General features: G+C 41.8%; 1 protein-coding gene across 1 annotated transcript in view; it reads right to left on the bottom strand.

The window, feature by feature from the left end:
* The window catches only part of TARBP1 (tRNA guanosine 2 -O-methyltransferase TARBP1), an 87159-nt gene that overhangs the window by 8279 nt on the left and 56154 nt on the right, over window positions 1–22726 (bottom strand). The window contains 6 exon segments of the mRNA XM_017857711.1: window positions 127–298; window positions 2262–2343; window positions 7269–7465; window positions 12033–12119; window positions 19743–19892; window positions 22326–22436. Coding sequence (XP_017713200.1) covers window positions 127–298; window positions 2262–2343; window positions 7269–7465; window positions 12033–12119; window positions 19743–19892; window positions 22326–22436 — 799 coding nt within the window.

The raw sequence follows: 22726 nt of genomic DNA, 5'->3' as shown, positions 1-22726 counted from the left end.
CTAAGTGGAAAGGCAGAGTTCACCATGTCAATGAAAGTGATATTATTAACTACCTGTCCTTAGTAACTTAAAAAAATCTAACCAGATCAACAAGGAGAAAAAAATAAAATGAAAATTATTTTTTACCTATGTCCTGCTGAGACCAGTCACCTGGTTTTAGTTTACTAAGTTGAGTTTGAGAAAGGTACCACTGAAATCCCGCATCTAAAGGAACATCAGTGAATCTGGTAAATTTATCAATGGTGATCCACTCATCTTCAATAAGGCCTGAAAGGCGTGGAAGGATGTAAAATATGGTCTGAAAAGAGAATTATAAAATCTAAATTTCTTCCCTTAAAAATAACAAAGAAATATATAACATATTTAAAATACAACTTAATTATTAATGATATATTCTTCAAACTATTACATCTGATCAAACTATATACTTTCATTTGTATCTTATAGCAACTGTCTATATATATTTCTCATCTTCTCTGAGAAATTAGGGGATTAATTCAGGGAATCCCTGAGAGGAGAAAGAACTTGTACTCCAGTACTTCTAACTGTGTGTAATAAACCAGTATGTGCCTAATAAAAACAGTGTTTCAGAAGTAATCAGTTCTAATGATGGACAGTATTTGGATAAGTGCAATTTCCTGATAACTAAATACCTCCAAAGGCAATCAAGTTCAAGCTCTTTTCATGACAAGTCTTTTACTCTCGTACCCATTAGATAAATTCACAATCTGAATTCTGGTTTGACTAATATAATTAGTTGTGTGACATTAGGCAAGTGATTCAGCCTTTCTTGGCTTCAACTTCCTCATTTGTAAGATGAGGATAAAATCAGATTACAACAGCATATTAAAGTGTCCGTGAAAACGGCATAGTCTGACAGCACTGTAAACAGTCATCGCATAAGCAATCCTCCTTTGCTTTTCTTACCTACTAAAAGAACTGAACCAGAAAAATAACCAACAGTGAAAAAAGTACACAGGAAGCAGAGGTCCAAGTAACAGGCAACTTAAAAATGAAACAATACTCTTAGCAGCAATGCACATGCCTTCATGAAGGGCTTTAGAATGAATATGGTTTTCTTCGTGCCAGCCGTATCTGTGCAAGCTTAAACTGGCACAATGATCACGGCGACATGTTGATTGAGGGGCACTAAGTACAGCTCCAAATACATGAAGAGATACAGTTCTTATGAACAATTAAGCCCCATTATTTTATTTACACATATCGTTTTAATTCATTTCATGACTGGAGAATACATCATAAAACATATGAGAGTGAGGTGGCCAAAGGTAAGGATGAGGGAGGGCAGGAGGGAGGCAAAGGACTTACTCCTGTTGGAGGACTGTATAGAAAAAGGTTGACTTAACACTAGAGAGTGACTAGAGGAGTCCTGCAGAAAGATGCCGGACAAAGCATTCTGGGTGCTAAAGAACACAGAGCAGAGCATATTAAAATCTTTGAAAAATCCTAAATGATATTTGCAGTGAAGCAGCAGAAAATACACATTAGTGTTCTAGGATGCATATCTCACAATATATAGATCTATACCTTTTTAAAGATCAGTTTATCAATAATCTTAGTAATCTACCAAAAAAAGTGCTTAAGCACAGTAGCTTAAGTTACCAATAACTTATACGTTCTTCAGAGGAAAAGCCCTAGGTCAATGATTTAAATTCAAGGGCGGCACATCATAATTACAGATGAAAAAGGGAGAAGGCAATGTCTAATGATTTACATATTGAATTAATTTACATGTTAATCATAATAAGCATGTTTATGGTTCTTACAATTATATAAGCACATTTTGTTACAGCCAATGAGGGGATGTATCATTTGCTACACAATTTTCATTACCCAGAACCTAAAATCTGCCATTAACAAGAGTATATCTTTTTGTTCTTTCATTAACAATGGGCTTCAGTACAATGAGATCTCACCTGCACAAATGTTCTCACTCATTTCCTTTTAATGTCAGAACAGATTTCTGTTTAGTTAAATATTCCCTTCCATGTTTACAAGCCAGACACTGCCTGAGAAATAGAAAGTGAAAATGACTAGCCAATTTTCACTGCTTAAGAGTGAAATGAAAGCAAGTCATCTGCATAAAGTGACAAAGTTAAATTAGAGCTTTAAAATGTTCAGGTGATGTTTGTAAGCAAGAAAAACACTTTACCCTAATCATAACCCTTCAACAAAAGCAGAAAGGAAGCATCAGGAGTAAACGTACAGTAGAGAATTTACACATGATATTCTCTGCTCACCTCTAGACAATAATCCTTGAGTGGGTGAAATGTTGCAAAAAAGAAATGCTCTTGAATGCGCTGCCAATTCTTCTTGGCATTCCTAAGGATTAAAAATATGGTATGAGCCACAGACAAATCAAACAACTCTGGTGAGGGGAGAATCAATCAGATATCTTAAAAAGGGGCTGCAGAGGCCGGGCGCGGTGGCTCAAGCCTGTAATCCCAGCACTGTTGGGAGGCCGAGGCCCGGGGCCGGATCAAAGAGGTCAGGAGTCCGAGACCATCCTGGGCTAACATGGGAAACGCCCGTCTCTACTAAAAAATAGCAAAAAACTAGCCCGGGCGACGGTTGGCGGGGCCGCCTGTAGTCGGCCAGCTAACTCGGGAGGCTGAGGGCAGGAGAAGGCGTGAACGCGCGGGATGCGGAGCCTTGGCCAGTGAGCTGAGACCGGCCCACTGCACTCAGCCCCTGGGCGACAGAGCCGAGACCTCCGTCCTCAAAAAAAAAAAAAAAAAAAAAAAGGGGGGCGGCTGCAGAGTTGAGAAGGAACAGAAAGTTTTATGAGCTTTATCCTAAGATTTATACACACCTCTCCAAGATCAATACATACTTTAAAAACCGACACTTACTAACTTTCACATTTGAAGTGGAACCTTAAACCTGTGTCTGGCAGAAAACTCTTTCTTCCAGGAGAGAAAACCATTACATAAAAGTCACTTTTTCTACTCTAAAGACTCATATCACATAGCCAAGCTGTACCCACTTTCACAAACCAAACAAATTTACTATGAGCAGGGTTTAAATTTTTAAAACATCTGTTGTCAAGTTTATGTTTTAAAAGGCAAAAAAGGTAGGGATAAAAGTTATACAATACGACAGGCAGGTTTCAGATGAAATTCATGATCATCAACCCATAAACTAAGCAGCAATTTCAAGACATTTTTCTCGCAAGATCACGCTCCTGCTCCGGCCAATGTATCTTCTTCATTCCCTGGAGTTCCTATGCCTTCCCCGACCCTCTCACTGTCAGCAGACGGCCATGCCTCACACATCACAGGAGACAGGAGTGAGAGATCCTTCTTCCTGCCACCTCCTTACCCCCCTGTCCTCTTTTCTCCTTCACTTTCAAGAGTCTCTTTTCAAATGGCAATCCCCTGCCCCCCAACAGATCCCATTCCCCTGGGTTTTGCCGTATCTCCCCCAACTTCTGCATCTCCCCTGTTCTCTATTCTAGGCTTTCCTTCAGCCTTTTCAAAAGGGCTTTTATATCTAGTCTTAAAAAACAAAACCAAACCTTATCAAAGTGTCCATCAGTACTAGACTCAAGTGATAACCTAAGGCATAGCCATACGATGGAATATTAGGTAGCTGTTAAAAGAAAAGCCAGTTTACTGGGGTTTCACCTTTGGTGGCAGAAGGGAAGAAGGAGACTGTCTTGTTTTTATTTGATGGCTTTCTGCAATGTTCAACTTCCTAACTATGAATATCACTTAAAACAACTAATGTTACCAAAATGAAACAGAAGCCCTCTTTTGACAGCACCTCCACCACTAGCTGTGGAACTTCCTAATATACTCTTTTTTGAGAGAATTTTCTAAATAAGTTGACTGTGTCTCACCTTCCTCATTACCCATTTTTTGAAAAATTAAAGACATGAAATATTTTAAACATTCCAAATATTCAGGTAAACAAAATTATAGACACCAATAAACCTACCACTCTGATGTAATATATGTTAATGTATCATCCTATCCACATTTGGACTGGGTTTTTTTGTATTTGTTTTTGTTTTCTGAGACCGGGTCTCACTCGGTTGCCAGGTTAGAATGCAGTAGTGCAATCTCAGCTCACTGCAGCCTCAACTTCTTGGGCTCAGGTGATTCTCTCACCTCAGCCTGCCGAGTTGCTGGGACTACAAAAGTGCATGCCACCATACCCGGCTTTTTTTTTTTTTTTTTTTTTTTTTGTATTTTTATGGAGAACAGAGTTTTCCCATGTTGCCCAGACTGATCTTGAACTCCTGGGCTCAAGCAATCCACTCACCTCAGCCTCAAAGTGCTGGGATTACAGGTTAGAGCCACTGCACCTGGCCCCATCTTGGACCTATTTTAATTTGGTTTCAATCCCCTAACTATGCTATCGAATTGGCTCTTGATAATCCTTTAGGCTCTTATTTACCTCACCTCAAAGCCTGTCCATTTCTCTGGCCCTCTACTAATCTCATACTAATCTAAACCACAATTTTCCTCCCACTCCCTCTTGCTCACCTCTGATCTGCTCTTCACACTTTAAATAATGCAAAAGAAAACCGGATGATGTCATTCTCCAGTTTAATTTTTTGCTGGCTTCCCAATTCACTCAACATCAACCCAAACCCAGTCCTGGCCCCCTCCATCTTGTGGCTGCTCTGTTCCCTCCCTCAGCCAGACCAGGCTTGCTTTAGTTCAAGCTCTGGGCAAATCAAGTGGGACTGGGCATTCCCAAACACTGTCTTCTCCACAGAAATCTCTCTCCTTCACTCTTCATTGACCTAGTTCCTATTCACGCTTTGGATTTTAATGTAAACATCGTGTTACTTAGGCTTTCCCTAAACCACCCAGACTGAATAGTCTGTATTTCCTCATCACCACATATACTTTTCTGTGATTTATTTTAAAACTTAAAATTGCTCTGATTCCTTGGTGTCTATTCCCATCTGACTGTGAGCCACACGAAGGAAGAGGCTTCACCTACCTGGCTAACCCCCAGCACGTGGTCTTGTGCCTGTCATAAGCCGATCCCAAGGAGGTGTGCTATCACAGAGCAGAGGCGGCTTAATGCCCGGCGTGCCTTATTTATTTATTTATTTATTTGACGGAGTCTCGCTCTGTTGCCAAGGCTGGTGTGCAGTGGTGTGATCTCGGCTCACTGCAACCTCTACCTCCTGGGTTCAAGAGATTCTCCTGCCTCAGCCTCCCTAGTAGTTGAGATTATAGGCGCCTGCCACCAGGCCCAGCTAATTTTTGTAATTTTTAGTAGAGACATGGTTTCACCATGTTGGCCAGGCTGGTCTCAAACTCCTGACCTCAGGTGATCTGCCTGCCTTGGCCTTCCAAAGTGCTGGGATTATAGGCGTGAGCCGCTGCACCCAGCTGGATGCCTGATTTTGATTGGCTGTATCTCCTTCCTGGTACTGAGATTTTTTAAGTTATTTTTTTAAATGGCATTTTATTGCTTAATAAAAAATATGAGTATAGCCAATTGCTTTTCGAAATCAAAACACAGCTATCAAGAAACTTAGAATAGAATCAACAACCAGGATCAAAATGTCTCAATACCAAATAATCACCATCTAAACATAGAGAAAACAAAAGCTGACAAATACCTACCTGCATGTTAAATTGTGGCAATTCCCTCAAACTCCCTTCCATTAAGGAAGGGCCGAAAGTCTATGGGGTAACTATACCCTCTGTTCCCTGGTTACCTATCTCTAACCATCAAACACAAGTAGCACGTAAGTTCATTAAATGAGGAGCAACTTTGGTAGCTTGACTTTGGATTATTGAATGATAATGCAAATGCGATCCTGAGAAATATTAATGTTCAAATCTACACACGTAAACTCAGCCATGTATTCACTAAATAATAGGAAATACAGCATACACCAAGGAGAAATAAGACATTTAAGGTTCCTTGAAAAGATCCAAGATTTCTAGTTTTCAGATGACAGTTGGGATTTTAGGGGTCCCTGGCAATGCTACAGTGAATGACTAATTTTCATGACCAGCCTTTGCTGGGCCAGGCACAGGGAGGTCATTCTCCAGTACACAGAACTGTGCACACTGTACCAGGAGTCCATTCCCACCTCTGTCCCTCCTCTGGAACCCATCTCCCCACAGCGAACTCTCTTTTTCTCCTGCTATTCCCTTTCCCCTGTTTTATCTCAAGCTATTCACTTTTCTCCCTTCTCCATTTTAGTATTTATTTATATTTACCAAGTATCTTTCTCCCAAGCCCCCTAAAACCTCCCTTACCCACTTAATGCCCAAATGCCTCTTTTCAACTAATGCATCAAAAGTCAAGGAAGGTAGAAAGGTACGTCGTGGCCAGGGAGGTACTCTCGCCCTGCCCCCATATGAAGCTACACAATGACTCAGTCTTATTTGTACCATGTACAAATAACTTGATGGTCACGGCCAAGACCTCTACATGTTACTGGTTTTCCAAATGCTATTTCATTTGCTTATTATGCTGTTTCCAACACTTAACCATTTGTGTATATAAATTAGTGGGTGCTTTTCAGCTTTTAAGATGAAAATCTTTTATGTTGGTTGATATTGCCTGTGTCTCTAAAATTAAAAAAAAAAATCCAGAATTCTTGGATGGCAGTAATCCATGATAATAATAAAAAGGCAAAACAGCGCCAACTCAGAGACGAGGAAACAAGCGCAGAGACCCAGAGGTGCTTATGACACTGCAGCCTGCTTCTGCGCCGTGACGGGTGCGGAGAAAGAGAGGCAGACAGGGGAACTACTGTGAGGGCTTCACAGACACTGGGTCCTGCACCACTCCCTCACCCCATCCACGTCACTTGCTTGATACTGAGCTTCCATGTATGATTTTGTTTGCGGAATAGCAGAGTTCTCTTAGAAAAGAAAAAAGGCTTTAGCTATAACTAGTATAGCTGAGAGGTTAAGAGCATGTCTTTAAAGTCAGGTCGTGCCACTTCTAAGCAGTTCTCAAACAACAGAGGATGACCTTTAGCTATACTGAAGAGAAACATGTAAAAGTATGTAAAAGATTATTTATACAATAAAGGATTGAGGATAAAAGGGCAGTAAGAGGTCAAGGTGGAGCTGACAATGAACTGTCATCAACCACACCCCATAGTGAGCTGGTGACGCCTGGCCCAGTCTGAGCCCGCGATGCCCAGCACAGCAGCATGAGGATGTGGAAGGAGAAGCTGGCGCGGCATGGGCACCACCCCTCCCTGTGGGCCCTGCTGGAGGAGAGTGAGGGCAACGAGGGCGACGAGGGCTCCTTACCCTGCCCCGTGCATGCTTTCCACTTGATGGAGGCTGGATTCAATCACAGGAGTCAGGGCATCAAATTCTTCAACACTTAACACTTTACACGCAGTCCAGAGTTTCTTAAGAGCAACTAAAGCATACAGTCGAACACTAAAATTGTGATTGAAGCACCACTGCAGCACAACAATAAGGGCTTGCTTCAGAATTAGTTTCTGAAAAGAAAGGCAAAACATTCCTCAAAACACAGACACGGCCCATTTTACTCTCACTTGTATGACACACAAAAAAGTATACGAATGATACAACTGCTCCTGGTAAAATTTCTTCCACTGGCTTTGCCACCAGGGCCTCTCATTCTTCCCTCCTGGACAAATTCGGTGCGCTGGCATTTGCAATTTACTCAAGGAAAAACATATTCTCCCAGCTCTAGTTTTCATTAATGCTGCAGTACATTTTCCCCCCATACTCTAGTACCTGAGTTAACTTGAAAAAAGTATGCTTTATGCTAACCATTATACAACCACAGTGTTTTTCAAATGGAGCCTCCATCACTTATTATCTTAATTTGTGCTGAAAAAGTCAGAAATAGTCTTCGAGTCCTACTTCTGAAGGCTTGAAAATGCTCCTAGAGCAAGATGCCACACCAAGTGCTGTCCTCCTCCTCGCCACTGATTTCTGAGCTACTCTGTTTTCCCTAAGGGTGATCCTGGACCCACACAGTACTGAGTAGTGGCAGGAAAATTAAGAAGTGAGGGGGAGGCTGGGCGCGGTGGCTCACGCCTGTAATCCCAGCACTTTGGGAGGCCGAGGCGGGCGGATCACGAGGTCAGGAGATCGAGACCATCCCGGCTAACTAAAATACAAAATACTCTACCAAAAATACAAAAAAAATAGCCGGGCGTGGTCACGGGCGCCTGTAGTCCCAGCTACTCCGGAGGCTGAGGCAGGAGAATGGCTTGAACCCGGGAGGCAGAGCTTGCAGTGAGCTGAGATCGCGCCACTGCACTCCAGCCTGGGTGACAGAAAGACTCCGTCTCAAAAAAAAAAAAAAAAAAGGGAGGGGAAAATTAAAAAAAAAACTGTTTAAATTTCCCTGTAGTCTTTTCCTGTGAACTTTAGTCTTCACACATATACTAACGAAGGAACCAGAAGGACCCAAACGTTTAATGAAATATCAGAAACTATTTTGATGCTCCTACCAAATGCACTTCTCCCCTAAGGCTCATGTGCTCACCGGCTGCACCTGGCAGCCCAGCTTCTACTGACCAATGAAAAACAACCATATTCACAGACTAGTTTACCAAAGGCATCAGCACGGCTGATAACAGACTTCAGTTACCCAAAGTTTCTCTGAGAAGGATAAAACAGATACAAATAATCCTCTCTCTCATTCCTTTACTCAACATGTCATCAACATTTATCAAAGGTCAGTGACTGTACTGCCAACATTACAAGGTATGATGTTATGATATACACTGGTTTTCATCCACAATTGCTGGTTTCTAATTCCCACAGTCCTTGTTACTGTCTTTTGTTATAACGATCCCATTTGGAAGGAAGTCACCCGTGCAGCCTACACTGAAGGAGTGAGAAGTCATACTCCCCCTCCTTCAGGGCAGAGCATCTATAAAAGTTACTTACAATTTTTTTTTTACAAGGGATTTGTCTTGTCCATCCCGTCTTTTTTTTTTTTTTCTTTTTGTCGCCCAGGCTGGAGTGCAGTCGCACGATTTCGGCTCATTACAATCTCTGCCTCATGAGATCAAGCGATTCTCTTGCCTCAGCCTCCCGAGTAGCTGGGATTATAGGCGTGTGCCACCATGCCTGGCTAATTTTTGTGTTTTAGTAGAGATGGGGTTTCACCATGTTGGCCAGGCTGGTCTCGAACTCCTGACCTCAAGTGATCTGCCCGCCTTGGCCTCCCAAAATGCGGGATTACAGGCGTGAGCCACCGTGTCTGGATTCATTTATTGATTCAATCATTTATTTGTATCGGTGTGGGCTCGAGGATATTTACTTTATTCTTTGGGTTGGGATCCAATACTGCTTTATTTTGTCGCTCACACTGTTTCAGTTTTAGCCAGTGGGAACACCTTCCCTCTGCACTCCCATCTCACATCACTGTGTGTACGTGTGCCGTGCTTTCTGACTCTACAGGATGCTCCACCAGGCTCATCTTGTATACTTTCTGCCCTAGTTTTAGAATCAGCTATTTCTCCAGCGATCCCTGGTTCATTTTATTGGAGAATAGTGTTAGCAACCAAGATCTTGGAGCTAGGTATACATTACTTGTCAATGAAAAAAAAAACCCACTATAATTCTCAATAGGGAAAACAGTGCTTCCTATGGAGCCCACACTCAAAAATGTTGGTACTGCCAGTGATTGCTTGGCTGGGGCTTTCAGGACTTAAATGATGCTTTCATATACATCAGTGTAAAAAGCCCTGCTCGTGAATTCTCATGTCCCGCTCATTTTATACAATGAGAAAGCTGACAGGACAATACACAACTACGAGCATAATTAAGAAAGGTTTTTTCTTTTTCTTTTTCACTCTTAGAGGAACACTTCATCCTCTGATCTTGAAACCACATTGCAAAATTGTAACTGAGGCGGGGAAAGAGATCTGACCTAACAAACTCCATCTTGCTTGTTCCTCCAAGCTGTCCTTGTTCATTCCTGGGTGTAGGCTGAACTAACTTCGGGAGGAACTTATAGTTTAAAACAATGATAACAGCCCTTTCCCAAAACAAACCTCCTACTTGTCTGGGGACTAGATTTTCTTTGTAGGACTAACAAATTAGCCTCAAGATTAGAAATAATGGTTTAGGAGTCATGTAGCTAGAGGCTACAAGATTCTGACCCTCCCTAAACTGCTCCTATGTCAGTGCTGGAGATATTTTGCAGACCCTGCACTCGATGGACCAGCTGGCACCACCCAGATCGATAAACTGGCTCATCTGATCTTGCGGCCCCCACCCCGGAACTCACTTAGCACAGAGGACGCCTTAATTCCCTATGATTTCATCTCCAACCCAACCAGTCATCACCCCTGACTCACTGGCCTTCCCACTCCCACCAAACTATCCTTAAAAACCCTGATCCCCGAATGCTCAGGGAGACCGATGTGAGTAATAAGAAGACTCCAGTCTCCTGCACAAGCAGCTCTGTATACTCTTTCTCTGTTGCAATTCCTGTCTTGATAAATCGGCTCTGCGTAGGCGGCGGAAAAGGTGAACCTATTGAGCGGTTACAACCTCTGTCATGTGTGACAATTGCTTTGAATCGTTAATTGCTCAGTACAGGTTAAGTAAGACACTTTGAAGAGAATGGAAAGTCTTAAGTGATTGTTTCCAAGAAATCAGTCCTACATTTATCTAGGTAACAATGGACTTTACCTATCAGACATGAAGTGACTGACAAAGTCAGTCAGTTTGGCCTTTTCTTAGGTATGTCGGGTCAGATTTTTTTTTTTCCTAAGGTGTTGAAGTGGAAATTATTCCATTCGACTAATTAGTGCTCCTTTTGGATGTTTCAAAATAAAAAATAAATCTAAAATATGTAATATACAGCAAGTACAAAAGGGCTTGATGGAAAATAACATGCTATTTTACCAGATCTAACATGAACATCTCCTAAGATAAATTCATTTTCAGAATTTGTCTAAACTATTCTTAGGCTATTCATCTACCCTGCAACAGGACAATGTCTGCTCTGTTTTAGCTTTCTCAATAGATTGTAAACAAATCTCTTTCCTGCACATATTTAAAACAGAAAGACAACATTTGTTGTCTTTGAATGAATATTTGTTTATCTGAAGGCCAGAGCCTTCTTGATCTTAGGAAAGGTGTGAACAAGTTTTCCTGGAACTGTAACACACTGCCATCTGGCTGATACACACTAGAAGACACCATCAATTTAAAAGTGTTACCATGATTTTAGAGGTTAAAATGCGGTGTGGAGAAAGGCCTGTCTTAGAATGGATGAAATAGGTTAATTAAAACATACCACTGTTTAAAACTAGAACACTGAAAAATTCTAGGAAAGCTTATTTTCCCTTATATTTTTATGGCACTTTCAACACTTAATAACACTATTTCAATTAAGTTTTCTCCTAGAGTTTATAGTGTATCAGTACATTCTTCTCTGTGGATGCAATAATACAGAATCTTATTGCAAATCTTACTGGCAGGTTCTCCTAAATTCTTCAACGGTTGCCATAGTGATTAACCAAAATTAAGTTATGATTTCTGCTTATCTGTGTGAGAACTTACTGGGGAAATTGTTCTAAACCTGAGAAACGTAAAGCAACTGTACTGCACACTCCAAATGATGCCAGTCATTTTATATCACCTTGAATTACCCAACAGCTTTTAATAGTCTGGCCCTAAGTTTCTTTGCATGAGCATTTGCTAAATAACTACCATTCAGTCAAAGAATGCAGTAAGGGAAGTCCTGTTTAAAGAATCCTAAGTAACCCTAATCCTAAGAATTATAAATAATTATTAATTTTATCCAAGTATCAACAAAAACTTACCCAGTAACTTGTCTATAAATTTGGTATGTACTCATGCACACCTCAGTGTGTATGCATGTAAATGGGTAATTCCCGTTTACTGGGTATTCGTGTCTAATACATGTGCACATGAGCGGGGCAGTGGAAAGGAAAGGGAGAAATTGCAAAAATCACAGGAATGCTCCACATATAAAAAACTGGTACGACTATATAAAATTCTTTTTTTATAGTCAAGTTTAAATTCCTACAAACAACTTAAACTCACCTTTTCTGGAATGTTTTGAGTAACAACGTCCAAATGTGATAAAACTGCTAAAAATGTACAAATGCTTGTTTTAAGATTTTCTTCACCCTGAAAAAATAATCAGATAAATATTCATTCAAAGCTTACTGTGAGCCACGCACGTGCAAGGCGCCGTGCTGGACTCTATGAGGGCCCAAGACGGGAGGCCGCCTCTTCCCTGGAACAGCCCAGGGTCTCGGTGGGAAGGGGGCTGCAGTGGCAGGCGCAGGACTGAAAGCAAAGGAATAATTTCCTAGAGCCACGTGCCAGTGCACAGAAAAATCAGCAGGTCACATAAAGTACTGAATAACTCAACTCTAAGAACAGCGGGGCTGGGCACAGTGGCTCACGCCTGTCATCCCAACACTTTGGGAGGCTGAGGCAGGCAGATCATCTGAGGCCAGAGGTTTGAGATCAGCCTGGCCAACATGGTGAAACGCCGTTGCTACCAAAAAATACAGAAACTCGCTGGGCGTGGTAGTGCGCACCTGTAGTCCCAGCTACTGGGGAGGCTGAGGTGGAAGAATTGCCTGAATCCAGGAGGCAGAGGTTGCAGTGAACTGAGATCATGCCACTGTACTCCAGCCTGGCCAACACAGCGAGACCCTGTCTCAAAAAAAAAAAAAAAAAAGAAGTACAGTGTGCCCTCTGTATGCGTGGGTTCCGCATCTATGAGTTCAACCATGGATGAAAAATATTTAAATAAATAAAAAATTTTGAAAACACAATTAAAAAGTAATACAAATAAAATTTCAAACTGTATAACAGCGATTTACATCGCATGTACATTGTACTAGACATTGTAAGTAATCTAAGATTACTGAAGTATATGGGAGGATACAGTTACATGCAAATACTATGTCATTCTAAATAAAGAACTTGAGCATCCTCAGGTTTTGGCATCCATGGGGGGCCTGGAACCAATCACCCTGGAACCAATCAACCCTGGATACCAAGGGTTGATTACAGGTGGCAGAGCCAAGGGCATGCTCACTTCAGGAGAGGAGAGGCCTTCAGGATGGGAAGGACTGGCCTGGAGAAGGAGCAGGAAGGTGAGAGAACAGATAAGTGAATAAGAACAAAGGCACAGAGGCAAACTTAAGGGAAAGGAGGCAAGAGGAGATAGAGCCAGTTTGACAGGGAGTGACAGGGATAAGGCTCAAAAGCTAAATGGAATTATACTACAGAGGCTTTAACAAGCTATAGCAAAAAACCTATATAAGACTTAATCAGCTATCTTAGGGAAAGTTTTTTAAAAAGACTGTTCAATTGGAATCTGGAAACTTCTGATTCCAGTTGAAAAAGACTGTTCAACTGGAATCTGAAACTATTATTATTCCATAATAATAGTGGTTTGGAATAATACATTATTTTAGTGATAACAAACTGATAAATGCCAGACAGATTGGAAAGAAAAGACCATATAAACAGAAGACCAGTTTGGAAACCTCTCCAAGAGGCAAATCAGATGATTATTTAATTCCTTTATTTAATTAACAGTTACTGAATGTCTTCTACATGACAGTTACTATAGAAACAAGTTCCTGTAACTTAAAAAGCTACTGGAGAAGAAAAACACCAGATCAGATTAGTATTCTAACTTTAAGCGACACTATTTATGTGCTATGAAAACCTGAAATTAGGGGATCTAAATACTCGGGGAGGTAACTTCCCTTAAGAATGACAATATAGGCTGGGCGCTGTGGCTCATACCTATAATCCCAGCGCTTTGGAAGGCTGAGGCAGGCAGATCACAAGGTCAGGAGTTCAAGATAAGCCTGGCCAATATGGTGAAACCCAGTCTTTACTGAAAATACAAAACTTAGCTGGTTGTGGTGGCAGGCACCTGTAATCCCAGCTACTCGGGAGGGTGAGGCAGGGGAATCATTTGAACCCTCAAGACGGAGGTTGCAGTGAGCCAAGATCGCACCACTGCACTCCAGCCTGGGCGACAGCAAGATTCTATCTCAAATAATAATAATAATAATAATAATAATAATAATAATAACAACAACAATATGGGCCAGGTACAGTGGCTCATGACCAGCCCAGGCAACATAACAAGACCTCATCTCTACAAAAAATTAAAAAAAAAAAAAAAAATTGGCCACGCATGGTGGCATGTGCTTGTAGTCCCAGCTACTCAGGAGGCTGAGGCGGGAAGATCATTTGAGCCCAGTCGTTCAAGGCTGCAGTGATCTACAATCGCTTGGGTGACAGAGCAAGACTCTGTCTCAAAGACAAAAAAAAGAAGACACATGAACTGAGATGTGAAGCGAGAGAGAGTTATCTAGATAAAGAGAAGAAAGAAGACCGTTTTGTGTAAAGGGCACAACATGTGCGATAGCCTGAAACCAAAAGGACTAGTGATAAGCAGGAAATACTGAAAAGGTCAGTGTGGTACTCAGTTACCTTGGGTGACCCCCAGTCAACCAACCCTCCCTACGCATGACCGATGCAGGCCCCTTCCACCCCAGCAGGGATGGTCATGTGATTTGCTCTGGCCAATGAACATTAGCAAGCCTGATGCACCCAGAGGCTGGATGAGCACTTGCCCATCAGGACATGTCCCCCCCACACTCCCGTCGGCGGAATGCTTATTCTTGCAGAACTGAATATAAAGAGGTCCAGCTACCCTCCTGGAGACATGGAGTGGGAGCGATGCCCAGCCACCAGAGCTGCTCCTGCCATTGCAGCTGAGGTGACAAATATGTGAGTGAAGGAGCCATTTGGAAGCCCCAGCCCCAGCAGACATCACAAGGAGCAACACTGCCTAGCCAGACAACACACACATCACGAAAAAAACCAAAACACTGTTTAGGCTGGGCGCGGTGGCTCACGTCTGTAATCCCAGCACTCTGGGAGGCCGAGGCGGGTGCATCACTTGAGGTCAGGAGTTTGAGACCAGCCTGGCCAATATGGTGAAACCCCATCTGTACTAAAAATATAAAAATTATTTAGCCAGGTATGGTGGCGGGCACCTGTAATCCCAGCTACTCAGGAGGCTGAAGCAGGAGAATCACTTGAACCAGGGAGGCAGAGGTTGCAGTAAGCCGAGATTGTGCCATTGCACTCCAGCCTGGGCAACAAGAGCGAAACTCTGTCTCAAAACAAAACAAAACAAAAAATATTGTTTATACCGCTAAGCTTTGGAGAGTTCTAGCAACGGAAAACAGATAATCAGTGTGCCTCGTGTAGTAAACTGAGAATGGACCACACAGAGAGACTAGAGAGGAAAGAGGCCTAAGATCATGCAAGCCTTACAGGACACTCCAAGGAGCGTAGTCTTCGTCCTGAGAAGACGTAAGACACTGTCTTTAGCCGGCGGGGTCACCTGTTGAAATTCTCACCATGGAAACCCTGCCGGGGCTTCAGGGTGGAGAGCAGATGGAAACAGAGCCAAGAGTGGATGTAGGCAGCCCAGTGAGGGAACCACTGCAAGGGATGACAGCAGCATAGACTGAGATACAGTGGCAGAGACAGACAAGAGAGAACTCAGAACTATTCAGGCAGAAAGATCAGGACCTGGTCACGAATCAGACACAGAGCATGGACGTGTCAAGGTTTCTGGTTTGTGCAACTGTATAGATAGCGGTGGTGTTCACTAGAGTAGGAAGAAGATCAAGTTTGAGGAAAACAATAAGGCACTCAGTATGAGACATCTACGTTTTAGATGATTTAGTCTAAGGGAAAGTCATCTACAAGGAAAACGTCTACAGCAAGGGTCAGAAAACTTGTTCTGTAAAGTGCCAAGCAATAAATAAAAACATGGCTTTGCGGGCCACACAGTCTCTGTTGCAATTGTTCAACTCTGCCACGTTAGCACAAACACAGCCACAGACAATATGAAAATGCATGGGCATGGCTGTGTTCCAATATAACTCTGCCAGGCCAAATTTGGCTGTAGCTTGCCAACCCTTGATCTAGAGTCAGGGGAAGATGTGCGGCATACAAATACAAATGAGTAAGTCATTCACAGTAGGCAGTATGTGAATCCACAACATAGATAAGACTGACTATAAAAATAAGAAAATAAAAAAAAAAGCCTAGTCCTAGAGAAGCACCACCATTTAAGAGGTGGGCAGGGAAGGAAAAGCCTGGAAAGGACACAGAAAAGAGGGCAGGAGGGACCAAAAAAGTGTGTGTCACTAGAACCAAGAATAAGAAAATGGTCAGCAGCACGCATGTGGCTGAGAGAAGATGACGAAGGCTGACCACTGACTCGTGGAGGTCACTCTTGACCCCTGCAACAGTGTCTTCTGAGAACTGACTGAACTGGAAGTTGGTCTACCATGGATTCAAGTGTGGGTTGGGGAGGATGTGAAAAAATAAGGCTGGGTGTAGCAGCTCACGCCTGTAATCCCAGGACTTTGGGAGGCCAAGGCGGGCAGATCACCTGAGGTCAGGAGTTCAAGACCAGCCTGGCCAACATGGTAAAACCCAGTCTCTACTAAAAATACAAAAATTAGTCAGGCATGGTGGCACACACCTGTAGTCCTAGCTACTCAGGAGGCTGAGGCAGGAGAATTGCTTAAAGCTGGGAGGCGGAGGTTGCAGTGAGCCGAGATCGCACCACTGCGCTCCAGCCTGGGTGACAGAGCGAGACTCCATCTCAAAAAAATAAATAAAATAAGTAAATTTTAAAAGGTAATAAAACTCTGGAACACAGGCACCTCTTTCAGGAAGTCTGACAATGAAATAGCAGAGAGCCAGGGTGATTAGAGGAGAGGGACGAGAAAATAGCCGGTATAAATATCCACAGAAAATGGATGCAACTCAAACCTGTTGAAAAGCCAATGGAACCATTTGGTTAAGGCGAGACTGCGGATAGAAGACAGGCTGATAGCAGCAAATGCCTGAGATGACAGGAAGGAAAAGGGCCAAAGACCCAGTGGAAGGATTACTCTGGCACTGGAGAAGATTCTACTTCTTTACTGTAAAAGGTAGGAAGAAATCTCAGATGGATACTGACATAGGCAGATTTGTCTGATTGCTCTTGAGAAGATATAAATATTCCTACGCGGCAACTGTTATTTTCTCTAAAACATAAAGGGTAAGGTAATTTGTTTTGAATAAGGGAAGAAAAGGGTGTAATGGACAACTGCCCCTTTCTTTGATATCTATCCTGAATCCCCTTCCAAGTTTAGGGAATTCTTCCATCTTATGAGTGTTGGGGGACACTGAAAAATGCCAGATATTCATCTTCCCAGCCTCCTTGCCACTAACAAGAAGGCACTTGACCTGGTTCCAAAGACCCCAATTCTGATTTCTAAATTGAGAACTTACAACTTAGAGGAGTAGAGCTCACAGAAAACCCTCCTCCACTGCAGGCAGCAGAGACAGCAGGTATACAGTTAGCTATGGCAAGGCCCTGCTGAAGGCACCGTGTGTCCAGTGAACCAGCTCTCTCTGGCCTGCCTGTGGCTGCAGTTGTGGAAGCCACCGAGCCTCCCCCGTTCCTGCCAATTTTGCAGGTCTGATTCTGCAGCTTTCCTGGCATTATGTAAGCTGCCTACTACCCCCCCTTCCCCACTACCTTTTTTGAATCCCGTTTTGATTCCATCAGCAAAAGCTTCCTTTGCCTACACCAAAAACTCTGACTTATGTCCACAGGTAAAATCAGATTTGAAGAGAATATACAAGGCCTAATGACAAGTGAGAGGCTGCGCTAAGCAAATAAAAGTAACAATTGGCACTACTGTGGAGGGGAGCACCAGGAAGTTTTGGGGGTACACCAGAACCAACCTGCCCTTTGTGAGAATTCCTGGGGCGGTGCTAACCCATTTGAGAGTTGACATGAACAAACTACATTAATAAGACTATGGATCTAAAAATCAATTCAAGGAAAAATAACAGAATCTGTTTCTTCATTATAGGAACATGAAGATGAGCCAGAGGAGCATGGGAAGAGGTGAAAATTTTGAGATGGAGTCTCACTTTGATGCCATCTGGAGTGCAGTGGAGCCATCTCGACTCATTGCAAACTCCGCCTCCCTGGGTTCAAGCTATTCTCCTGCCTCAGCCTCCCGAGTAGCTGGGACCACAGGCGTGCACCCACCCCACCTGGCTAATTTGTGTATTTTTAGTAGAGACGGGTTTTCACCATGTTGGTCAGGCTGGTCTCAAACTCCTGACCTCAAGTAATTCTCCCGCCTCAGTCTCTAAAAGAGTTGGGATTACAGGCATGAGCCGCCACGCCTGGCCAAAGCATTGTTATTTCTTAGTGGTGTGACGACTGACTTAATCGTTGTTTTCATCATCAGGGTAAAAACCCCAACCTGTCTTTGGGGATTACTGTGAGGCTGCTGTTTCTGCTGCTTATGGTGACACCCAGGTTTTAAGCTAGGAGACTGGAAGAATGAAAGACATCAGAAAGGGGAGCCAATTTTAGGGCCAGATGCTATCACCAGTTTAGTTTAACACAGGGTGAAGTTTGGGGATTATGGAAAGGCCCTGCAGGTAGCTAGAGAAGTAGGGACCGGCAGAGATGGGCTTTAGTATGCTAAGGGAGCACAGAAAGAGAAGCAGACGGGCTAACCAGCGACTCTTCAGATAAAACCAAGCATAAGGGTTGGGAGAGAGAAGGAAACATGAAAGAAATAGAGAAGTTATCAGCACAACAGGAAGGGAATTATGAAGTTGACCGCAGTGTGAGGATCAGCTGTGGAGAAAGCCACCACCAACGCGAAGGCGTGAAATTAAAGTGGGGAGTATGGAGGAAAAGAGAAAGGCTGTCTGCAGCTCAGATGAAATCCCTGAACCATCACTGTTGAAAATGGAGTGGGCCGCAGCGATTTGAGTATGGCAAAGATCACACACTGAAGTTTAACAGTAAAGAAAGGAAGACACTGGATGAGAGCTGGGTGGAGGAAAAGTCAACAGAGCAAGTGTGAAGAATTCGGCGAGGTCCCAAAGGAGACACAAATAGGTCACAGGGGATATATGTGAAAAAAAGAATAAGGATATCTCTCCTGAAATAGGAAGAAATGGAGAAAGAGATATTTTGAGGAAGGCACCTCCATTTTCACACAAAGTAGAAGACAAGATCATCTACTATGAAAGGGAAAGGTGATTTTGGGAACCAAAAGAAAACATTCAAGATTTAGAACTGATACTCAGAAACAATTTGCTATTTGTCAGGAAACCAGCAATGATAAACTCTATCACTAATTTTAGTATCGATTCCTTAAAAATGATTTTCAATATATGAGAAATGTTGGAAAGCAATTAGGGGAGTATGTGAGGGTACAGATGAAATAAGAAAGGAAATGAATTGATATTACTTCTATTCTTTCTACTTTGATTACGTTTGAAATCTCCCAAAACCTTTTTTTTTTAATTTTAAGGAATGCAATGAATTCCTCATCATTCCTATTTCCAAGATCAAAGACATTGCTTGGTAAATAAGAACATAGAAGGCACCTATTTCCCTTACTTCTTAATGACAAATGCCCTTTCCATCTTCATTTTGTTGCATGTAACAGCTCTCAAATAAAAACTATGAAATACTCAAAATGAATGCCAGAGATTTCGGTCTTCTGAATTAATTCAGATCTTGCAAAACATAACTTATGAAGTCAATACATTAGGGCAACTGAGAATCGAAAACAACTATTTAAGTGAAACAAATCCCCCAGCATTGTCAAAATCATTTCTTAGTTTAAAAAAATATTTAAAATGTTCTTTACTTACATAAGAAAAACAATCCCAGAACTTTGGAAGAAATTGAGGGAATTTATGAAGAATCAATATAATAATCCATTCTATAAAATATTTTATGGATGCTTGATTGTTGGTGAAACCAGCCTGGAAAATCCTGTCAATAATTCCATTCAAGAAATTCTGAGAAAAAAAGTTCAGAATTAAACAGTTACAGTTATTCATTTTAATTTAAAATAGTCTCCATTTAAAATAAAACAGCTTAAAGTTTTTATCATGTTATTTACTGAATCTACAACTCTCTTGAGCAAAGACTCTAAAAACTACTGATTAAAATATAATGATGAAGTACCTTCATTCAGTACTTTATAATTTACCTGGACATCAGTTCTATCTATAAGGAAGATTATTCATCACCTGTATTTTTGCAGGGAAAGGAAAAGACTCAGAAAAGCTGAAAAACCTTCCCAAAGTCACATACCTAGTAAGTCGAAGAATTCAGGTTCAAATCAAGATCTCCCAAGATGCCAGGGCTTAAAACTTGCAATAAGGGATGGTCCAGAGACTGAAGTCAGCAGGTGGGAAACAGCATCCCAGAGGGGCAGGTCTCAGGCCACTGAGCCCTCTGTTCAGGCTCCTCATCCTCCTGCCCTCATGGTCTGTGTGGCCCCACAACTACTGCACTGTTCTCTGGCTAAGACCTTGAGCTCCAAAATCATCCCTCCCCCCCCTTCCACCCTCTCCTCTTCAAAACTGCATTTCTATCTAGGGGACCGAACCTATATCAGTAGCAGATGAAAGACAATACCTACTTATATAAGCGTATAAAAGTAGTATGCAGGGCTGGGCGCGGTGGCTCACATCTGTAATCCCAGCACTTTGGGAGGCCGAGGTGGACGGATCACCAGGTCAGGAGATGGATCCTGGCTAACACAGTGAAACCCCGTCTCTACTAAAAATACAAAAAATTAGCCCGGCGTGGTGGCGGGTGCCTGCAGGCCCAGCTACTGGGGAGGTTGAGCCAGGAGAATGGCGTGAACCCGGGAGGCAGAGCTTGCAGTAAGTTGAGATCCGGCCACTGCACTCCAGCCTGGGCGACAGAGCAAGACTCCGTCTCAAAAAAACAAAAAAACAAGTAATAGGTATTATGTACAAAAGAAGAAAAATCTATCTTACAAGAACTTCTACTTGGTAGAAAAAGAGCAGAAGGACTCATTTGAAGCCCTGAGATAGTCAAGTAGAGCATGAATCTTGTAGTCAGGCTTGATTTTGAATTCCACCTCTATCCTTCACCACTAGCTGTGTTACCTCTCACACAGGACATCTGACCTCTCTCAACTGCAGTGCTCTTGGAAGCAAAATGAGAATATGTATGGCCTACCTTGGAAGACTATTATGAAGATTAAACAAAACCATAAGATATAACAGTTTACAACTCTGAGCCCCATAACAGACTGCTAGGTTTCCTTTTCCTTGCAGGTGTGCATGCTCGGGCATTTCCCCACCCTCTCCAACATTACCCTTCTCTCTAGGAGGCCCTCTCCATTCTAAGAAAAACATGTTCTCAGTAATCTAGTTGAGCATTTCTAAAATGTTTCCTTTTTAAATGCATCCTTATGTTTAATGACATACTTTAAATCAAATAATACAAAAGACCTATGATGAAAATAGCAACCTTCCCCACCCCCCACATCCACCAAAACTACTCCCCGGAAGCAATTCTTTTAGCTATTTCCTCTTAAATTATTCCAAATAGTTTTATTTGAATATACTTACATACTTACACTGTTACTGAAATGTTTCTCACAGATATAAGACTTCATAAGATTGTAAAGAAAGAGGCTAGTATATATATATATATTTTTTTAATTCTCTCACACATTTAAAAGAAGGTAGGGAGGATAGTAGGAAATTTTAATGTCTGAAGGATGTTTTTTGCATTGAAAATGTTTTAAAACTGCATGAGTCATATACCATCACTTTCTCATAATGATGATCTATTTTCTCAACAGGAATATTAAGCAAAGATGGTCAGAAAAATCAGATTGTCCATTCAACTGTTTCTTGCCTCCTCAGGGAAGAGAAAAGATAACTTTGGATAAGGATACTTTGTTGTAAGAGACTTGGCCTTTACCTTAGCTGGTTTATGTCATCACGCTATTCATGAAGTTAAGGGCAAGGAAACCCACCATGTGAAACATTATTCCCATCCCAAACGATACAATTTGTCTGGTTTCTACAGTACAGATAATCCAAAATAGTAACACTCCAAAATAACGTACCTACAGAAAATTAGGAGTTAAGTATTTGCATTTTCTAATCAAATGGCAAATCAGACTTATTTAAACAGTTAAAATGTCACATTAAAATACCGAAGGGAAAAAATATTAAATGGGGCCATGTAAACCAACTTCTAACTTCTTTCTGCAATACCTAATTGCCTTGGTATTCTCTCTGTTAATAAAAACTTTTGAATAACTTCAATGTGAAGAACTGAAGTATAAATTTTAAACATTATCTTTTTCAATTTTAAAACGCTATATGACAGTTTCTGCAAAGTAGTTCAGTCATGAAATCATATGCTTCAAAGGTACAACTATAATAAAAATCTGATACCTGATCGAGTCTAGGGAAAAGTACAAGCAGAGTCTGCCAGACGCGGTTTTTCACTCTGTGCTGCAGAGAATTCACATAGTAGCGTTTTTTGGACTTGGACACGAATTCATCCTGGAAAGGAGAAGGGAGGGAGTCAATATTAAATTATCCGTTGAACTAGTGATTAACGAAAAAAATCAATGACAACTTGAAATGTAAGAGGCTTAAATTAGGTACAGGGGCTTTTGTTCCCCAAAAGCAGTTAGGAGGATGAGAAAAGAATTGCACTTTAAAATATTTCAAACATTGACATTTTGGGCTGAATGATTAAGAAAATAAAAAAAAAATTTTAAATAAAACACTTCAAACCCTGAACTTAGTTGCTTTTGTTTAACTTACGTGTTTTTTTTTTTTTTTTTTTT

This window comes from Rhinopithecus bieti, unplaced genomic scaffold, assembly GCF_001698545.2.
Source record: "Rhinopithecus bieti isolate Rb0 unplaced genomic scaffold, ASM169854v2 scaffold_46259, whole genome shotgun sequence".
In the NCBI taxonomy this organism is placed as follows: Eukaryota; Metazoa; Chordata; class Mammalia; order Primates; family Cercopithecidae; genus Rhinopithecus; species Rhinopithecus bieti.
Note: the sequence above shows the minus strand (reverse complement) of the source record. Positions and strands in the feature narration are given on the sequence as shown.